The sequence below is a fragment of the Dendrobates tinctorius genome, unplaced genomic scaffold (genome assembly GCF_039654945.1).
Source record: "Dendrobates tinctorius isolate UK_male_01 unplaced genomic scaffold, ASM3965494v1 ptg000254l, whole genome shotgun sequence".
In the NCBI taxonomy this organism is placed as follows: Eukaryota; Metazoa; Chordata; class Amphibia; order Anura; family Dendrobatidae; genus Dendrobates; species Dendrobates tinctorius.
In genome coordinates this window covers 17,874,819-17,893,048 of record NW_027361921.1, presented here as the reverse complement: position 1 = coordinate 17,893,048, position 18,230 = coordinate 17,874,819, and the positions used below count along the sequence as shown (strand labels likewise).

General features: G+C 45.1%; 1 protein-coding gene across 1 annotated transcript in view; it reads right to left on the bottom strand.

The window, feature by feature from the left end:
- TRPM2 (transient receptor potential cation channel subfamily M member 2) overlaps window positions 1-18,230 on the bottom strand; it is a 1,217,227-nt gene that overhangs the window by 1,083,378 nt on the left and 115,619 nt on the right. The window contains exon 6 of the mRNA XM_073558209.1: window positions 6,433-6,616. Within this exon, the coding sequence (XP_073414310.1) occupies window positions 6,433-6,616 (184 nt within the window). The remainder of the gene's footprint in view (window positions 1-6,432; window positions 6,617-18,230) is intronic.

Below are 18,230 nucleotides of genomic sequence, written 5' to 3'. Positions count from 1 at the left end.
GGAGTAACAATAGCCAAGCCAGGAGGTCAGAACCGGAGAAGACAATAATACCAAAACGTGAGACAGAGAACTGAGTGAGGGGACAGACTGGGTCATACACAGGAATCAAACAAGCAATGCAGTATCCACGCACACCAGGGGGTCAGACACACCAGAACAGCAGTATAACTGACAGAGATTGCTAGTTTGGAGTGAATATAAATACCCCTCCCAGATCCAAAGAGAGGCCGGCAAAAGTTAACCCTGTGAGAACAGGACATTAACCATGTCCTAGCCATGACAAAACTTTATCATCTCTTGTAATTATTCCCCTGTTATTGGACGCCAAGGGCCACAAACTGTGTCACTGCTGCTGTGACACATCCCCTTTAAGATCCAGCCCGGTACCGAGTATCCCCACTGCCCTGGTGGGTGCTCCAGATCCATTCACTATAATGAGGCAGCAGTATTGAGTAGAAGCACCATTTTGAGCTAGTATAGCCATGAGTCTTCTTGGGAATGATGCAACAAATTTTTCACACCTGGATTTGGGGATCCTCTGCCATTCTTTCTTACAGATCCTCTCCAGTTCCGTCAGGTTGAATGGTGAAAGTTGGTGCACAGCCATTTTCAGGTCTCTCCAGAGATGCTCAATTGGGTTTAGGTAAGAGTTCTGGCTGGGCCAGTCAAGAATGGTCAGAGAGTTGTTCGGAAGCCACTCCTTTGCTATTTTAGCTGTGTGCTTAGGGTCATTGTCTTGTTGGAAGGTGAACATCCGGCCAAGTCTGAGATCCAGAGCACTGGTTTTCAACCAGGATATCTCTGTACTTGGCCTCATTCATGTTTCCTTCAATTGCAACCAGTCATCCTCTCCTTGCAGCTGAAAAACACCCCCATAACATGTTGCTGCCACCACCCTGTTTCACTGTTGAGATTGTATTGGGCAGGTGGTGAGCAGTGCCTGGTTTTCTCCACACATAACGCTTAGAATTATCACCAAAAAGTTCTATCTTTGTCTTATCAGACCAGAGAATCTTATTTCTCATAGTCCGGAAGTCCTTAATGTGTTTTTTTTCAATCTCTATGCAGGCTTTCATATGTCTTGCACTGAGGAGAGGCTTCCGTTGAGCCACACTGCCATAAAGGCTGCAGTGATAGTTGACCTTGTGGAACTTTCTCCCATCTCCCTACTGCATCTGTGGAGCTCAGCCACAGTGACCTCGGGGTTATTCTTTACATCTCTCAACAAGGCTCTTCTCACATGATTGCTCAGTTTGGCTGGACGGCCAGGTCTAGGAAGACTTCTGGTGGTCCCAAACTTCTTCCATTTAAGGATTATGGAGACCACTGTGCTTTAAGGAACATTGAGTACTGCAGAAATTATTTTGTAACCTTGGCCAGATGTGTGCCTTGCCACAATTCTGTCTCTGAGTTCCTTGGCCACTTCCTTTGACCTCATGATTCTCATTTGGTCTGACATGCACTGTGAGCTGTGAGATCTTATATAGACAGGTGTGTGCCTTTACAAATCAAGTCATATCAGTTTAATTAAACACAGCTGGACTCCAATGAATGAGTAGAACCATCTCAAGGAGGATCACAAGGAAATGGACAGCATGTGACTTAAATATGAGTGTCTGAGCAAAGGATCTGAATACTTATGACCATGTGATATTTCAGTTTTTCTTTTTTAATAAATTTGCAAAAATTTCTACATTTCTGTTTTTTTCAGTCAAGATGGGGTGCAGAGTGAACATTAATGAGAAAAAAATGAACTTTTTTGAACTTACCAAATGGCTGCAATGAAACAAAGAGTGAAAAATTTAAAGGGGCCTGAATACTTTCCGTACCCACTGTATTTACACAGAAACCCTGGTGTAAGCGCTCAGCGCAGAGCACGGGATAAATGTGCATCGAGCCTGTGATCTTTGTGAGGCAGAATGAAAAAATCAACAGCATGTAAAGAATTGGTTTTATTTATTTTTATGCCGTTCCTCGTGCGATATAAGTGATTAGGCGATGTATTCTCCTGGTTAGTGTGATTACAGCGATACCAGATTTATATTGTTTTTTATGTTTGGCCGCTGTTACACACTAAAAGCCCCTTTTTATTGCGAAAACTTGTTTTTGCAGCACCACATTTTGAGAGCTATAATTTTTCCATATATATCGGCAAACAGAGTCATGTGAGGTCTTGTTTTTTGCGGGATGAGCTGTCGTTTTATTGGTACTATTTTTGCGCACATGTCATTTTTTGATTGCTTTCTAATCCGAATTTTTGGAGACAGAATGAATAAAAACCAGCAACTCAGGAATTGCTTTTTGCTTTTTGTTTTTATACCGTTCCGCATGTAGTAAAATTGGCAAGACTGCTTTATTCTTTGGGTCAGTACGATTACAGCAATACCCAATTTAACCCCTTAGTGACAGAGCCAGTTTGCAGCTTAATGATCAGGCCAATTTTTACAATTCTGACCACTGTCACTTTATGAGGTTATAACTCTGGAATGCTTTAATGGATCCCTCTGTTTCTGAGATTGTTTTTTCATGACATATTTTACTTCATGTTAGTGGTAAAAAAATTTTGATAAGTCTTGTGTTTATTTATGAAAAAAACGGAAATATGGTGAAAATTTTGAAATTTTTCAATTTTAAAACTTTAAATTTTTATGCCCTTAAATCAGAGAGATGTGTGACACAAATTTCTTAATAAATAACATTTCCCACATGTCTACTTTACATCAGCACAATTTTGTTAGGAAGTTATAAGGGTTAAAAGTTGACCAGCGATTTCTCATTTTTACAACAAAATTTACAAAACCATTTTTTTAGGGATCACATCATATTTAAAGTCATTTTGAGGGGTGTACATGACAGAAAATACCAAAAAGTGACACTGTTCTAAAAACTAGACCCCTCAAGGTGCTCAAAATCACATTGAAGAAGTTTATTAACCCTTTACGTGCTTCACAGGAACTAAAGCAATGTGGAAGGAAAAAATTAACATTTAACTTTTTTTTGCAAAAAATTTACTTCAGAACCAATTTTTTTATTTTCACAAGTGTTAGAAGAGAAAATGAACCACAAAAATTATTGTGCAAGTTCTCCTGAATGCGCCGATACCCCATATGTGGGGGTAAACCACTTTTTCAGCGCATGGCAGAGCTCGCAAGGGAAGGAGCCCGTTTGACTTTTTCAATGCAGAATTGGCTGGAATTGAGATCGGATGCCATGTTGCGTTTGGAGAGCCCCTGATGTTCCTAAACAGTGGAAACCCCCAACAAGTGACCCCATTTTGGAAACTAGACACCGTAAAGAACTTATCTAGCTTTGTGGTGAGCACTTTGAACCTTCAAGTGCTTCACAGAAGTTTATAACGTAGAGTCATGAAAATTAAAAATAATTTTTTTTTCCTCAAAAATATTTTTTATTTTCCTAAGGGTAACAGGAGAAATTGGACCACAAAAGTTATTGTACAATTTGTCCTGAGTACACTGATACCCCATATGTGGGGGGGAACCACTGTTTGGGTGCATGGGAGAGCTTGGAAGGGAAGGAGTGCCATTTTGGAATGCAGACTTTGATGGAATGGTCTGCGGGCGTCATGTTGCGTTTGCAGAGCCCCTGATGTACCTAAACAGTGGAAACCCCCCACAAGTGACCCCATTTTGGAAACTAGACCCCCCAAGGAGCTTATCTAGATGTGTGGTGAGCACTTTGAACCCCCAAATGCTTCACAGAAGTTTATAACGCAGAGCCGTGAAAATAAAAAGTATTTTTTATTTCCACAAAAGTGATTTTTTTAGCCCCCAATTTTTAGACCCCCAAAGTTGGTAAATAGTGGAAACCCCTCAATTATTGCTCCAACCCTAACCCTAATCCCAACCCTAACCCTAATCTCAACCCTAATTTTAATTCTAACCCTAATCCTAATTCGCCCTAACCCTAATTCTAACCCTAGCCCTAACCCTAACCCTAGCCCTAACCCTAGCCCAAACCCTAACCCTATCCCTAACCCTAGCTCTAACCCTAGGCCTAGCCCTAACCCTAACCTTAGCCCTAATGGAAAAGTGTAAAAAAAATTTTCTTTATTTCATAATGTTTGCCTAACTAAGGGGGTGATAAACGGGGGGGGGTTATTCACTATTTTTTTATTTTGATCACTATGATAGTTTATCATAGTGATCAAAATGAATTGAATCTGCCTGCCGGAGCCTTCAGATTGCCGGTGGGCACACTGCGCATGCGCCCACTATTTTCCCCGGATCCAAGATGGCGGCGCCCACCGGAGGACGTTGGCAGGACGCAGGACCACCGGGAGGGGACCCTGGACCACGGAGAGGTACCAATGGGGATCGGGGACCCTATTTCTCTCTCCTCTGATGTGCGATCACATCAGAGGAAAGAGAAATTAAATGCAAAATCTCAGCTTTTTTTTGCGATTGCCATTAATAACAGCAATCGCAAAAGCGGGGTTGGTAAAAACCGACCCGATTCATGTTCTCTGGGGTCTTGGCTATCCCCTGCAGCCAAGACCCCATAGAAAATCCGACACTGGGGGCGCTATTTACTTACTCCATACCCTTAATTACCGCCGTTAAAAGGCGTATCGGCAGTTGTTAAGGGGTTAAATCATTTTGTTATGTTTTAGCGCTTCTACACGATTAAAACTATATTAGAGAAAAAAATTATTTTTGCATCGCTTTATTCTGAGTGCTATAACTTTTTTATTTTGCTGCTGATGAAGCTATATGATGGCTTGAGTTTTGTGGGACAAGTTATCGTTTTCAGCAGTATCATTTTTATTTACATTCATCTTTTTGATCGCATTTTATTGTACTTTTTTTGGTGGTATGATGATAAAGCATTGTTTTTGCTTTTTTAATTTATTTATTAACGGTGTTCACTGAAGGCGTTAATTAGTGGGACTTTTTTATATTGCAAGTTGTTACGGATGCGGCAATAATAAATATGTGTACTTTTATTGTTTATTTTTTGCTTACATAAATAATGTATTTATTGGAAAAATATTTGTTTCTTTTTCTTTATTTGGTGATTTTTCATAAATATTTTTGCACTTTCTAATTTTTTTTTTACTATTTTATATTGTCCCATCCTGGGACATCACTGTATTACATCAGATTACTGACAGGCAGGGAAGGAGGCGTCTCAGGTCCTGCTCTCTGCAGGCACTGGGATGCCACCTTCCCTGAAGGACCCCGAAGGACCCTGCGGCCATCTTGCGGCCGGGATTCATTGCATTGTCCTAATGGAAGTGCGCAAGGAACTTATTCCCTGCGTGATTCTCCTCTATGCCACTGTCAATACTGACAACGACATCATAGGGGTTAAATGCCCATGATCGGTGCTAGCACCAATCGTGGGTATTGCTGTGGCATGTCAGTCCTCACACAGAGCTGACATCCGCACCCGATCACTGCGGCGCCCAGCGTGAGGTTGTGTAATCGGTGAACCGTACCTGTACTGCTGTTTGCGGGAGCATAGCTCCCACAAAGAAGTACATGTACGGCGCATGTCAGGAAGGGGTTAATGGTGCTCACTGAAATGGTCAACTAGTGGGACAGTTTTATAGGTCAGGTCATTACGGACACGGCGATATCAAACATGTGTACTTTTTCTTTTTATTGGACATAAATAAAAGTATTTATTGGATTAATATTTTTTGCTTTCTTTTGTTCTTTATTTTGTGATTTTTTTTCAAATATTTTAAAAATTTAAATTAAGTTTTTTTTTTACTGTTTTGGGACATTACCTAATGGCTTGCTCTCACTTACGAATAAATTGGACGAATGCAATCCAATGAAAAATCAGATTGCTTTCATTTCAACTTCATCCTATGCATCTGTTCTCAGTGGCTGTGATTGTATGCTGCGATGAATTTGTATCGCATGCACCCATATAAGTCTATGGGTGTGTCTGCGAGTCAGCGGAAGTGTGAGACACTGTAATGTTGCACCACCTTGGGTATTGTGCTGGAACTGTTCTATGTGTTTCTTGCCTGTTGTGTGGATCAATAAAGTATTGCCACACTGTTTTACCCTCACCCAGCGTTGTCTTAGTGGTATTACACAAAGTTGTACCAACGTACACATGAATTCATCCTACTGTAGCTCCATCAAGAGAAAAATAATTATAATGTATAATAGTTATAATGTGCTGTTAAGATGAAATTAGTACAACAGAAAAAAACTACAACTTGGCTTTACTGATTTTTGGTATTGCTGTAATAGCCCTGTCCTGTGGGATAAAGCTATTCACTTACACCGTAACGTGAACCACATAAAAAGAAACCCAAAATTACACAGAAAATATGGCAAAACGTCTGTTTATAAAGGTTTTTTAATACAGAATATGCACCCTAAAATGATACTCAAGAAAGCTGTACCCTGAAGGGATTATAACTCTTCACTTGGGAAACATACAGAAAATTACCTGTGGTTTGTGCAGCTTTCACTAGACCCCTGCGAAATATGTTTCTCAGTCTCATTTTCATATGGAAGTTCTTAGCTCCTCCGGTTATTGAAATTAAAAGATTAGGAGCTTCAAGACCCCATTTTTCAGTCATCAGCTGGTAGAGAACATTGGATGGAGTATCAGATGATACCCTTACAAACTGCTGGGAAGTAAAAAAAAAAAAAAAAAGATAAAAATCAACAAATCATCTTTATTATCAATTACCTCAAAATGAAAATCACCTATAATTAAGGGGTACAAAACATGTCTGCTAAGGTTAGGATTTTAACCCTGCTGTTATGTTCGGTCAAAAGCGACCGATTTTGAACTTTAATATTTTTAAAATATTCAAGATGCGGTTCTGAAACTTGTGGTTGATTGACGTTTCCTCATTTGAGGGGTTCTTACTATGGGTACTTTTTTTTTGTTTTTTGTTTACTTTTTGCTCCACAATTTTTTATACACTTGTACTGTTCGGTCAAAATTGACCGATAGCCTTTATAGTGATCTCCACCCATTTTATGAGTAAAATAAATGAGCTATAATCTCATTTTGGACTATATATTACATCTACTACTATTTATCAATTTATTTAGGTCCTTTTGGTTCATGCAGATTTACACATACATACATTTTCTCATTACAATACTGCTGATAGATTACCCTTCCAGTATACATTAGTTATGTGCCAAATAGTTTTGCCCTGCTGTTCATGTAAAATAGTTCAATTCAGTTCTCAACATTTCAGATTGTAAATGAACATATTCTCTTTTTTTACTTGTGTTCCCTGATCTAATTTCTGTGAAATGCTGAGCTGAAAGAGTACTAATAAATTCTGTCTGAAAAGTGTGTTTGCTTTACTCTGAGCACTTATCCTAAAGGTTTGAGGTGTTTTGTTTTATCTTATCAGTAGGGATGAGCTTTCCGATATTGAAATATCGGAAATCGGCCCGATATTTGCGATATCGGAATTCCGATTTCCGATTCCGATATTTTTTTCACATCGGAAATCGGAAATCCCATAATCCTTCAGCCTCTGAGCGCTCTGTGGAGCCAATCAGGAGCTGAAGAATTGCTGACAACATTGTGTAACTCCCCTAAGTTTGATAGGAGGCGTCCAAACTTGCTAGCTAGGGGCTGCGCTGCGATTGACTGGCTGGATGGTGTGATCAGGCAGTATAAAAGGCTGCACCTGCCATTTTAGCCTCAATCTACTGTGAAAGCAGATAGGGATAGGTTGCTGTTGGAGATAGGGCGAGATCTCGGATCTAATAGCGATATAAATTGTTTTTCAGCGACTGTAGCAGCCCCTGTGTGTTACAGAAGCAGTCTTTTTCCTCACTGACCCCGCTCAGTTTCATTTTTTGTGCTGTGCAGGCTCTCAGTGAGGTGAGGTGAGACAGTGCAGCGTACATTCACTGCAGCTGCTGCAGCTCCTCTTGCTGCAGCACTGTGGTGTGTGTCTCACTGCCTTTTCACAGCCTTTTCTTTTCATCCCTTTAATCCCCTTCCCCTATTTTTTCCTAAAAGTGTAGCTTCACCATCCAGTACATTTTGGTGAATGCTATATAGAGATTTTTCAGTGAGGGGTTCCCCCCCGAACCACCCCCCCAATCCCTTACCCCCATTTATCCCTCAATTTTCCTGGTGCTCAGGTGCACTTTGCACAGTTTAGTCACCTCCGCTGCGCAGACCGCCTGTGTGCTTTTTTGGGGGGAGTGCAGCACCCACTAGGTCAGTCTTTGTAGTCACATCAGACTGCAGGACCCCTAGTGCGGCCTGTTCTATCGCGCACCCCCAAATTTTTCACCAGTAAATTCACTCTCAGTGCCCCTATAAGTGTTACTTTTCCTCACAGCATCTATTGAGGTTAAAGTTAAACACTATATAGGGATTGTACTGTGAGGGCCCAAACAACCTTTGTGGCTGGTGCCACCCAGCACCTGGCCCAGTCCCGGAGAATCCTTTTTTTTTGGTATCACAGTAGTGTCATTTACTGCGCTGTGACATCCGACCGTAACATGTACACCAACACCACAACCACATGTTACTCTTTGTGTAGGCCACACTAGATTCAAATAAAGTGTAGCAGACACACCATCATACAGTGCCATTAGTGTTTCTTATACCTGTTTGTAGTCCTACAGGAATAAGCACACTAATCCCTAATAATTACTTTCTTGCCATTCTGAATCCATCGATAGAGATGAAGAAGGCAGGGAGTAAGGGACGTGTCAGGAACACCGCACTGCACTTGCTCACTGAGCCAGAGCGCGTGTCCTGAGTACAAAGACTGTGCACAAAGATACCTGCGGAGCGGGCAGCATTGGTGACAATGCATGCTCCAGGACCTGAATCACGTGACTGCTGGGGGCGTGGCCTAAGCTCCATGGAGCTAGGAGCTGTAGGGAAACTCCTAGAAAGGTAACTACAGGACAATGTTACCAAGGGGCATAGACAGAGACAGAAACCAGATCAAGCCGAGGTCAAAGCACGAGTTAGCAATACAGTACCAAAGGATTAGACAGAATGGATAGTCAGGACGTAGCAATAGATCAGAAAACCAGAACGGGCATTAGACGGGACAATAGGGGTAAATTGTAAGGCTAAGTGCACACGTACCGGAACTCTCGCGGAAATTACCGCGAGAATTCCGGAATTCCAGTCTGCGGGAAAATCGCATTTTAAATTCCCGCGATTTTCCCGCGGAAAAACTAGCATTTTGCAAGCGTATTTAGCTTGCAAAATGCTAGCGTTCTCCAAGCGATCTGTAGCATCGCTTGGAGAACTGATTGACAGGTTGGTCACACTCGTCAAACATAGTGTTTGACGAGTGTGACCAACTTTATACTACTGAGGCCGCCTATGCAGCATCAGTTGTAAAAGATAAAATGTAAAAAAAAATAAAAAATAGTGTTATTCTTACCCTCCGACGTCCCGCGCATCCGTTCCCAGTAATCCTTTGCGAAAATGCCCGCGATGACGTCAGTTCTCGCGGGATCGCGACGTCTCGCGGTCATTCGCGATGACGTCGTGCGAATGACCGCGAGACTTCGCGATCCCGCGAGAACGGACGCCATCGCGGGCATTTTCACAAAGGACTACTGGGAACGGGAGCGTGAAGAGAAGCGAGAATGCTGCGCAGGACGTCGGAGGGTGAGAATAACAATATTTTTTATTTTTAAATACTTTTTTTTACAGGGATATGGTGCCCAGAGCCCGGAGGACAATCTCCTCTCCTCCGGACCGTGGGTACCATCCGCAAATGTTCTGCTTACTTTCCGCATGGTGTGCACAGCCACATGCGGGAAATAAGCGGAACAATGCATTCCTATGGGTGCGGGATCGCCGCGATTCCGCAAATTAATGAGCATGCTGCGGTTTTTACCGCGAAGCGATTCCGCCGCGGTAAAAACCGCAGCATTAGCACAGCATTGCGGAATCCCATAGGAATGCATGGGATGCTTATTTTTCGCGTTTTCGCGGCAAAATCGCGCGGTTAAAACAGCCGCAGAAACGCTAAAAAAAGCCACGTGTGAACCCAGCCTAAGGGAGTAACGATAGCCAAGCCAGGAGGTCAGAACCAGAAAAGACAACGGTACCAAAATGAGAGATGGAGTACAGAGTGAAGGAACAAGCCGGGTCATACACGGGAAGCAAACAAACAACACAGAGTACACGCACACCAGGGGTCAGACACACCAGAACAGCAGTATAACTGACAGAGAATGCTAGTTTGGAGTGAGTATAAATACCCCTCCCAGATCCAAAGAGAGGCCGGCAAAAGTTAACCCTGTGAGAACAGGACATTAACCATGTCCTAACCATGACAGGACGTCCCCGCAGCGGCCGCGGAAGAGGTGAATCAGCAGCTAGACATGGTGCACATCCAGAGCAAGCAGCAGGCCCAAGTCACTCAGCACCTACTTTCACCCGGCAGCAGTCATTTATGCGCAGCTTGTTAGGAGCGCAGGGCAATAGGCTGATAAGAGAGGATCAAGTAGAAACCGTTGTTGGTTGGATGGCAGCTGAGGCATCCACCTCAATGAGCGCAGCATCCTCCCAGGACCTCTCCACCTCTTTGGGTCAGGCCACTGAAGAACAGCACCCATTTGCTTCTTCACCGCCCACTAAATTGCCCAGACATTCAGAGGGCCAGGAGCCAACCTTAATCCTCTTCTCAGAATCTGTTGGCTTGGAATCTGTGTGCCAGCCAGACAGCATTCCTGCAGATGAAGACGAGGTAGTTTGCACAGATGCGCAACCACTGTGTGCGTCTGAGGACGAAGTGGAGGGTGGGCCAGTGCCCACAGTGACCAGACCCCAGTCAGCAGATGATGATGAAATTCAGCTGCCAGTTTCTGCTGACGAAAGTGTATTGGATGACGAGGTCCTTGACCCATCATGGAATTGCTGAGGGGCAGCAAGCAAGTGGGGATAGCTCAGAGGAAGAGCTTGCAGGTGTGGCGCAGCGTGGCCGTCCACGTGGGAGAGGAAGAGGGAAAAATTGGTTGTTGGCTCCCTCAACTTCAGCACCCGTTAGGAGCAGGGCTCTTTTAAAGAGCACAAGGGGTACGCCCAAGAGTTGTGATGCATGGGCCTTTTTCGACCAAGTTGCAGATGACGATACTGTAGTCAGATGCAAGCTTTGTTGACAAACTGTGCGGAGAGGGAAGATCGTCAGCAACCTTAATACTATCAATATGTTGACACACTGTCTGTACTGCAACAGCATTTGGAGAGTAAAATTAAGCATGCAGTTAGTAGCAAGGTCCACCTGACCACCGACGCGTGGACCAGTCAGCATGGCCAGGGACGCTACATTTCTATCACCTCCCATTGGGTAAATGTAGTTGAGCCTGGAACTGAAGTAGACAGTGTAAGTGCGTGGGTCCTGCCAACTCCACAGATTGCAGGCCTCTCCTCCGTACAAATTGACTCCTCCTCATACTCCTCGTCAGACTCGCCTGCACCCAGACGTACCACAACAACCGATTTTAGCACTGCATCGGTCAAACATCAACAGGCCGTGTTGAAATTGGTTTATCTGGGTGATATTAGCCACACCGCAACCGATCTGTGGAACATGCTCAAGGAGCAGAGTGACATGTGGCTTGCGCCGTTCAACCTCCAGGCAGGTATGGTGGTGTGTGACAACGGCCGAAACCTGGTCGCGGCTCTGGGCCTAGGTGGTCTGACTCACATTCCATGCCTTGCCCATGTCCTAAACTTGGTGGTGCAGAGTTTCCTTAGCAACTATCCTGACCTTGAGGAGCTGCTGCACAAAGTCAGATACGAGTGCTCTCATTTGCGGCGTTCAAGCATGGCTGCATCGCGTCTTTCAGCCATGCAGCGCAGATTGAGCCTGCCCGAGCACCGCATCATTGTTGACCTCCCCACCAGGTGGAATTTGACTTTGTATATGCTGCGGAGGTTGTGTGAGCAGCAACCTGCAATTATGGATTTGCAGCTGCAGCAGGCGCAAAGTAGGTGACACACATCTCAACCCTCCCACTTTACAACTACAGAGTGGGCATCCATGAAGGACATATGCACCATTTTGAAGTGCTTCGAGGACTCCACTCTGATGGTGAGCGCAGATGCTGCCCTACTCAGCCTGACTATTCCCCTTATATGCCTTATAGAATCATCACTTAAAGGACTAAGGGATGAGGTTTCTCAGGAGGAGGAGGAGTATGATGAGACACTTGCACCAACCAGGCAATCTTCATCGGCCCGGTTGGTACAAAGCTCACAAAGGGCCAGGCAGGACACAGCAAGCGAGGAGGATGAGGAGGACAATGAGGATGAGCCAGAGGAGGAAAGTACACAGCGCTCTACTAGTAGTCACCAGATAGAGCATGGATGGGGTGATGCAGAGCAGCCAGAGCACATTTCTCCAGCTGGTGACAGTGATGCATGGCCAGTTGGCAGCCTTTAGCACATGAGTGACTTCATGCTGCAGTGTCTAAGAAATGACCCACGCGTGGCTCGTATTCTCCACACAAATGACTACTGGGTGGCCACCCTCTTAGATCCACGTTACCAGGACAGCCTTCAAAACCTAATTACACTGTTGAACCGGGGATGTAAAATACAGGAGTACCAAGATGCACTGGTTAATTCACTCATGTACTCAGTGCATCCTGGGCCCAGCAGAATCCGTTCAGAAGCCGGTAACCGAAGCAGTAGATCTGCTACTGACAGGTTCAGTATGACCAACCTGTTCCAACGGTTTCTGAACCCGCAAACAGTTCGGTTACCATCAGCACAGACAGTGCAACGCACTAGGAGGCAACGTTACCGTGACATGGTGGCACAATACCTTTCCACCCCTGTCAGTGTGCTTCAGGATGGATCTGCCCCCTTCAAGTTTTGGGTCTCCAAGTTGGATACATGGCCCGAGCTTAGCCAGTATGCCTTGGAGGTCCTGGCTTGTCCTGGTGCCAGTGTGATTTCTAAATGCGTCTTTAGTGCAGCTGGCAATGTACTAACAGACCAACGTACCAGACTATCCGCTGCAAATGTGGACCGGCTTACATTCGTAAAAATGAACCAGGCCTGGATTTCTGGTGACTTTTGCTGTCCTGGGCCAGAGTAGACGGGTTACATGCATGGTTGGTAGCAGTATGCATGCTCTGTCATGTGCCGATGTTGCATACAGCGTCATCTGTTATGCCCGTGCTCTGGCCTCTACTACCAACATCTAGCACCTGGTGCTGTGACTGACTCTTTCACCTCATACTGTTTTCCATGGGCTCTAGTACCACCAGCTAGTACCCATTTCTGTGACTGCCACTTTCACTGCATGCCGTGTTTCTGGGCTCTAGTACCGCCAGCAAGTGCTCATTTCCGTGACTGCTGATTTCACAGCATGCCGTGTTTCTGGGCTCTAGTACTGCCAGCTAGTGCCCATTTCTGTGACTGCCACTTTCACAGTATGCTGTGTTTCTGGGCAACAGTACCGCCAGCTGTACCTCGTTAGACCAAAGTGGAAAAAAAGGACGACAGATGCCAAACACCTATAGGCAGAAGCACAAGAGGTGGGATCCAGCCACGCCGGCTGTCTCCTGGCAGTGAAGTGCGGACACAGGTGCCTCCCCCGAGGGGTAAACCGAGTTCCAGCATCGCCAGCTGGTTCTCGGGAGTGCCCAAGGGCACGGGTACCTCCTGCTCCAAACCGTGTTTCGACAACGCTCGCCGTTACACGGTTGTGTCCGCCGCACTGTTCCACGCCCCTGCCGTACATCATTCCGGCTCAGTTTGCTGTTATCCGTGGTGTCGGCAGTGTAGGAGCCCCCTACGTGGACTCTGGGACCTGGCGCTCAAGGTTGGTCTCGACAGTGCCAGTAGGTCCTGATCCTCCCCTGCTGCGACTGCGGAGTAAAAAAGACTGTGTCCGGGTTGCGGGGGCAAATGTGGCTCTTGCACCTTCTGCCGAGAAGACATTACTCCAGTAGAAGACCCAAGACAGGAAGACAGATGCAGAAGACCCAAGATAGGAAGACAGATGCAGAAGACCCAAGACAAGAAGACAGATGGAGATATCTCCAGACTCCTGTCTTTTTGCTCTTGAACTTGCATCTTTGTGGGGGTATTTTGGGCTTCTCGGCAGTGCTTTTGGCTTATGACACTACTACATTGTGATATCCGGGCTACAGTAATGTCAGCTGTTGCCCAGTACAGCCACTGGCACTTTTACCTTCTGCTGCTTATCTGGGTTCCAGTAACGTCAGCTGGTTCTCAGTAGAGTCAATTGTTATGGTTGAGTCACCGTAGGAGGCAAAAACAGAAATGCTAGCTAAGTCCAGAAAACCAGAGAAGTTGGCAGCTATCGGATTGCAGACCCCTGAACCTATCAACACAACTAGCAGTAGCCGTGGAGGGTTCCTACGATGCCCTAGACCCCTCGATCACAGCCGGAGAATTAAATAGGCCTAAAGAAAGAAAGGGGAAATCTAAACTGCCCCAGAGCAGACCCCAAAGCAATAGGCAGTCCCCAACATATAATGACGGTGAAGCAAGATGAAAATACTAACACAGACAGAAAGACAGACTGAGCAAAGAGGGGCCCAAGCTAACTAAATAGAAAAGGACAGGAAGGCTGCTGTCTGCAATCCGTAAAAAACCCTATGAAAATCAGAGCCAACAGACTGACAGTGAAAAAGGCCCTGAAGACGCTAGGCTTCAAAAAAGCTATGTCAGTACTCAGGAATATACTGAAGACAGAGCTACAGGCAAAAGGAGATTCAGCTCACCCCAGCAGGGAATGGCAGAATACTGAAAAGCAAGGAAAACAAAAAACAAAACAAAAAGCTAACAGGCAAAACAGAAACTTAGCTTTAGAGGAGCAGGAATCAGACTGATGTCCTAGAAGTCCACAGAGAAATCACCCGCAGGGCAGAAGGGCGTCGGCAGCCTTATATCCAGTCCGTGACTCCACTCAGCCAGTCATCCTCATTAGACTCAGGTGCCTGATAATCAGGCTCATTACCTTCCTCCACCAGAATAGGGAGTTCACCAGACCCCAGTGATGAAGGGGAAAATGAACTCACAACAGTACCTCCCCCTTGAGGAGGGGTCACCGAACCCTCAACCACGCCACCAGGGCGATGAAATGCACGCACCAATCTTTTGGCATGAATATCAGAGGCAGAGACCCAGGAATTATCCTCCTGACCATAACCCTTCCACTTAACCAAATACTGGAGTCTCCGTCTAGCCAGATGGGAATCCAGTATTTTCTCTACCTCATATTCCATGTTACCTTCAACCTTGGGGTGGTCTGGAGGTGCCACCCCAGGAACAACTGGTTCAACAAACCTCTTCAACAAGGACTTATGGAACACATTATGGATTTTAAATGTGACAGGAAGAGCCAAACGAAAAGAGACCGGATTAATAATCTCCAAAATCTTGTAAGGTCCAATAAATCTAGGCTTAAACTTAGGAGAAGGCACCTTCATAGCAATATTTTTTGATGATAACCACACCATATCACCAATCTTAAACTGGGGACCAATGGTCCTATGTCGATTGGAAAACCGCTGGGCCTTTTCCTGGGAGAGAGATAACTTATCCACCACTTGGTCCCAGATCTGGTGCATTCTCTCCACCACAGTGTCAACACCTGGGCAGGCAGAAGGCTCCCCCTGCCCTGAAGAAAATCGAGGATGAAACCCAAAGTTACAAAAAAAAGGTAACATCAAAGTGGCAGAACTAGCTCTATTATTTAAAGCAAATTCGGCCAAGGGCAAAAACGAAACCCAATCATCCTGATCAGCGGAAATAAAACATCTCAAATACGACTCCAAGGTCTGGTTTGTTCTCTCTGTCTGCCCATTGGTCTGAGGGTGAAAAGCAGAGGAGAAGGACAACTGAATTCGCAGCTTGGAACAGAAAGTCCTCCAAAATCTAGACACAAACTGAACTCCTCTGTCAGACACAATGTTCTCAGGAATCCCGTGTAAGCGAACCACCTGTTGCAAAAACAGGGGCACCAACTCAGAGGAAGATGGCAACTTAGGGAGTGGTACAAGATGAACCATCTTAGAGAACCTATCACAAATCACCCAAATAACAGTCATTCTTTGAGAGACCAGCATATCAGAGATGAAATCCATTGAAATATGGGTTCATGGCCTCTTGGGGACCAGCAAAGGCATCAACAACCCACTAGAGCGAGAACAAGATTTAGACTGGGAGCAAGTCCCACAGGACTGCACAAAATTCCTGACATCTTGAGACAAGAGGGCCACCAAAAAAAGCGACTCACCAGATCTCTAGTACCAAAAATACGCGGATGACCAGCCAATGCAGAGCAATGAATTTCAGACATCACTCTCTTCTTCCACTGGTCAGGAACATACAACTTTCCACTGGGACAACGCTCAGGTTTGTCCTCCTGGAACTCTTGCAGAGCAAGTCTCAAATCGGGCGAGATGGCAGAAAGAACTACCCCTTCGCCTAAGATGGTAGCAGGCTTGGTCACCACAGAAGAATCAGCAAAGAAACTCCTAGAGAGGGCGTCTGCCTTGACATTCTTAGTTCCAGGAAGAAAAGTGACCACAAAATCAAAACGTGTAAAAAACAAGGCCCACCTGGCCTGTCTAGGGTTCAAGCGTTTAGCCGACTCTAGGTAAATCAAATTCTTGTGGTCAGTGAGGACCACAACTTGATGTTTAGCTCCCTCCAACCAATGTCTCCACTCCTCAAATGCCCATTTCATGGCCAACAGTTCCCGATTCCCCACATCATAGTTACGTTCAGATGGAGAGAACTTTCGGGAAAAGAAAGCACAGGGATTCATTTTAGATGTTACAGGATCCTTTTGGGACAAAACAGCTCCTGCACCAATCTCAGAAGCATCCACCTCTACCTGGAACGGGAGTGAGACATCAGGTTGCCGCAAAACCGGGGCGGAGGTAAATCTTCGCTTCAGCTCCTGAAAGGAAGCAACAGCCTCCGGAGACCAATTCAACACATCAGCACCCTTCTTAGTCAGATCAGTCAATGGCTTGGCAATACTAGAAAATTTTGCTATAAATTTTCAATAAAAATTAGCAAAACCCAAAAACTTCTGGAGGGCCTTCAAAGAAGTGGGCTGAACCCAATCATAAATGGCCTGTACCTTGGCCGAATCCATTTCAATAGTTGACGGAGACAAAATAAATCCCAAAAATGAAATTCTCTGTACTCCAAAAAGGCATTTCGATCCTTTGACATACAGGGAATTCTCCCTCAAGATCCGGAACACAGTCCGAATATGTTCCACATGAGAATCCCAATCCTTGGAGAAGATCAAAATATCATCCAGATAGATAATCAAAAATTTATCGACAAAGTCTCAGAAAATATCGTTCATGAAGCACTGGAAGACAGAAGGGGCATTAGTGAGCCCAAAAGGCATCACCAGGTACTCAAAGTGTCCCTCCGGAGTATTAAACGCCGTCTTCCATTCATCCCCCTGCTTAATGCGGATAAGATTATACGCCCCCCTGAGGTCAAGCTTGGTAAACCAGCAAGCACCTCTAACTCTAGAGAATAGATCCGAAATCAGGGGTAACGGATACTGATATTTAATAGTAATTTTATTGAGGGCACGATAATCAATACAAGGCCTTAAAGAACCATCCTTTTTGGCCACAAAAAAAAAACCGGCACCTAAGGGTGAAGAGGATGGTCTAATATGACCCTTCTCCAATGCCTCCTTAATATAGGACTGCATAGCCTCGTGCTCGGGTACAGATAAATTGAAGAGCCGACCCTTGGGAAATTTACACCCCGAGCTTAGTTCAATTGCACGTCATAACTCCTATGAGGAGGCAAGGACGCAGACTCATTCTCACTAAATACATCATAAAAGTCCGCCAAATAGTCAGGAACATCATGCGACTGAGGAGAGGTGGAAAAAACCGGAGCCTCACTAAAGGCACACCGATAACCCCAACTCACCACAGACACAGATTTCCAATCCAAAACTGGATTATGAATTTGCAACCAGGGAAACCCCAGAACAACGGCATCATGCAGACCATGCAATACCAAAAATCTGCAATTTTCTTGATGGTCTGGGGCGACCCGCATGACCACCTGGGTCCAAAACTGAGGTTTATTTTTAGCCAAAGGAGTAGCATCAATCCCCCTCAAAGGGATAGGCGTCTGCAGAGGTGTCATCGGAAATCCACAACGTTTAGCAAAATCCAAGTCCATTAGGTTTAGCGCTGCTCCTGAATCCACAAAAGCCTTGGCGGAAAATGTGGACAGGGAGCAGATCA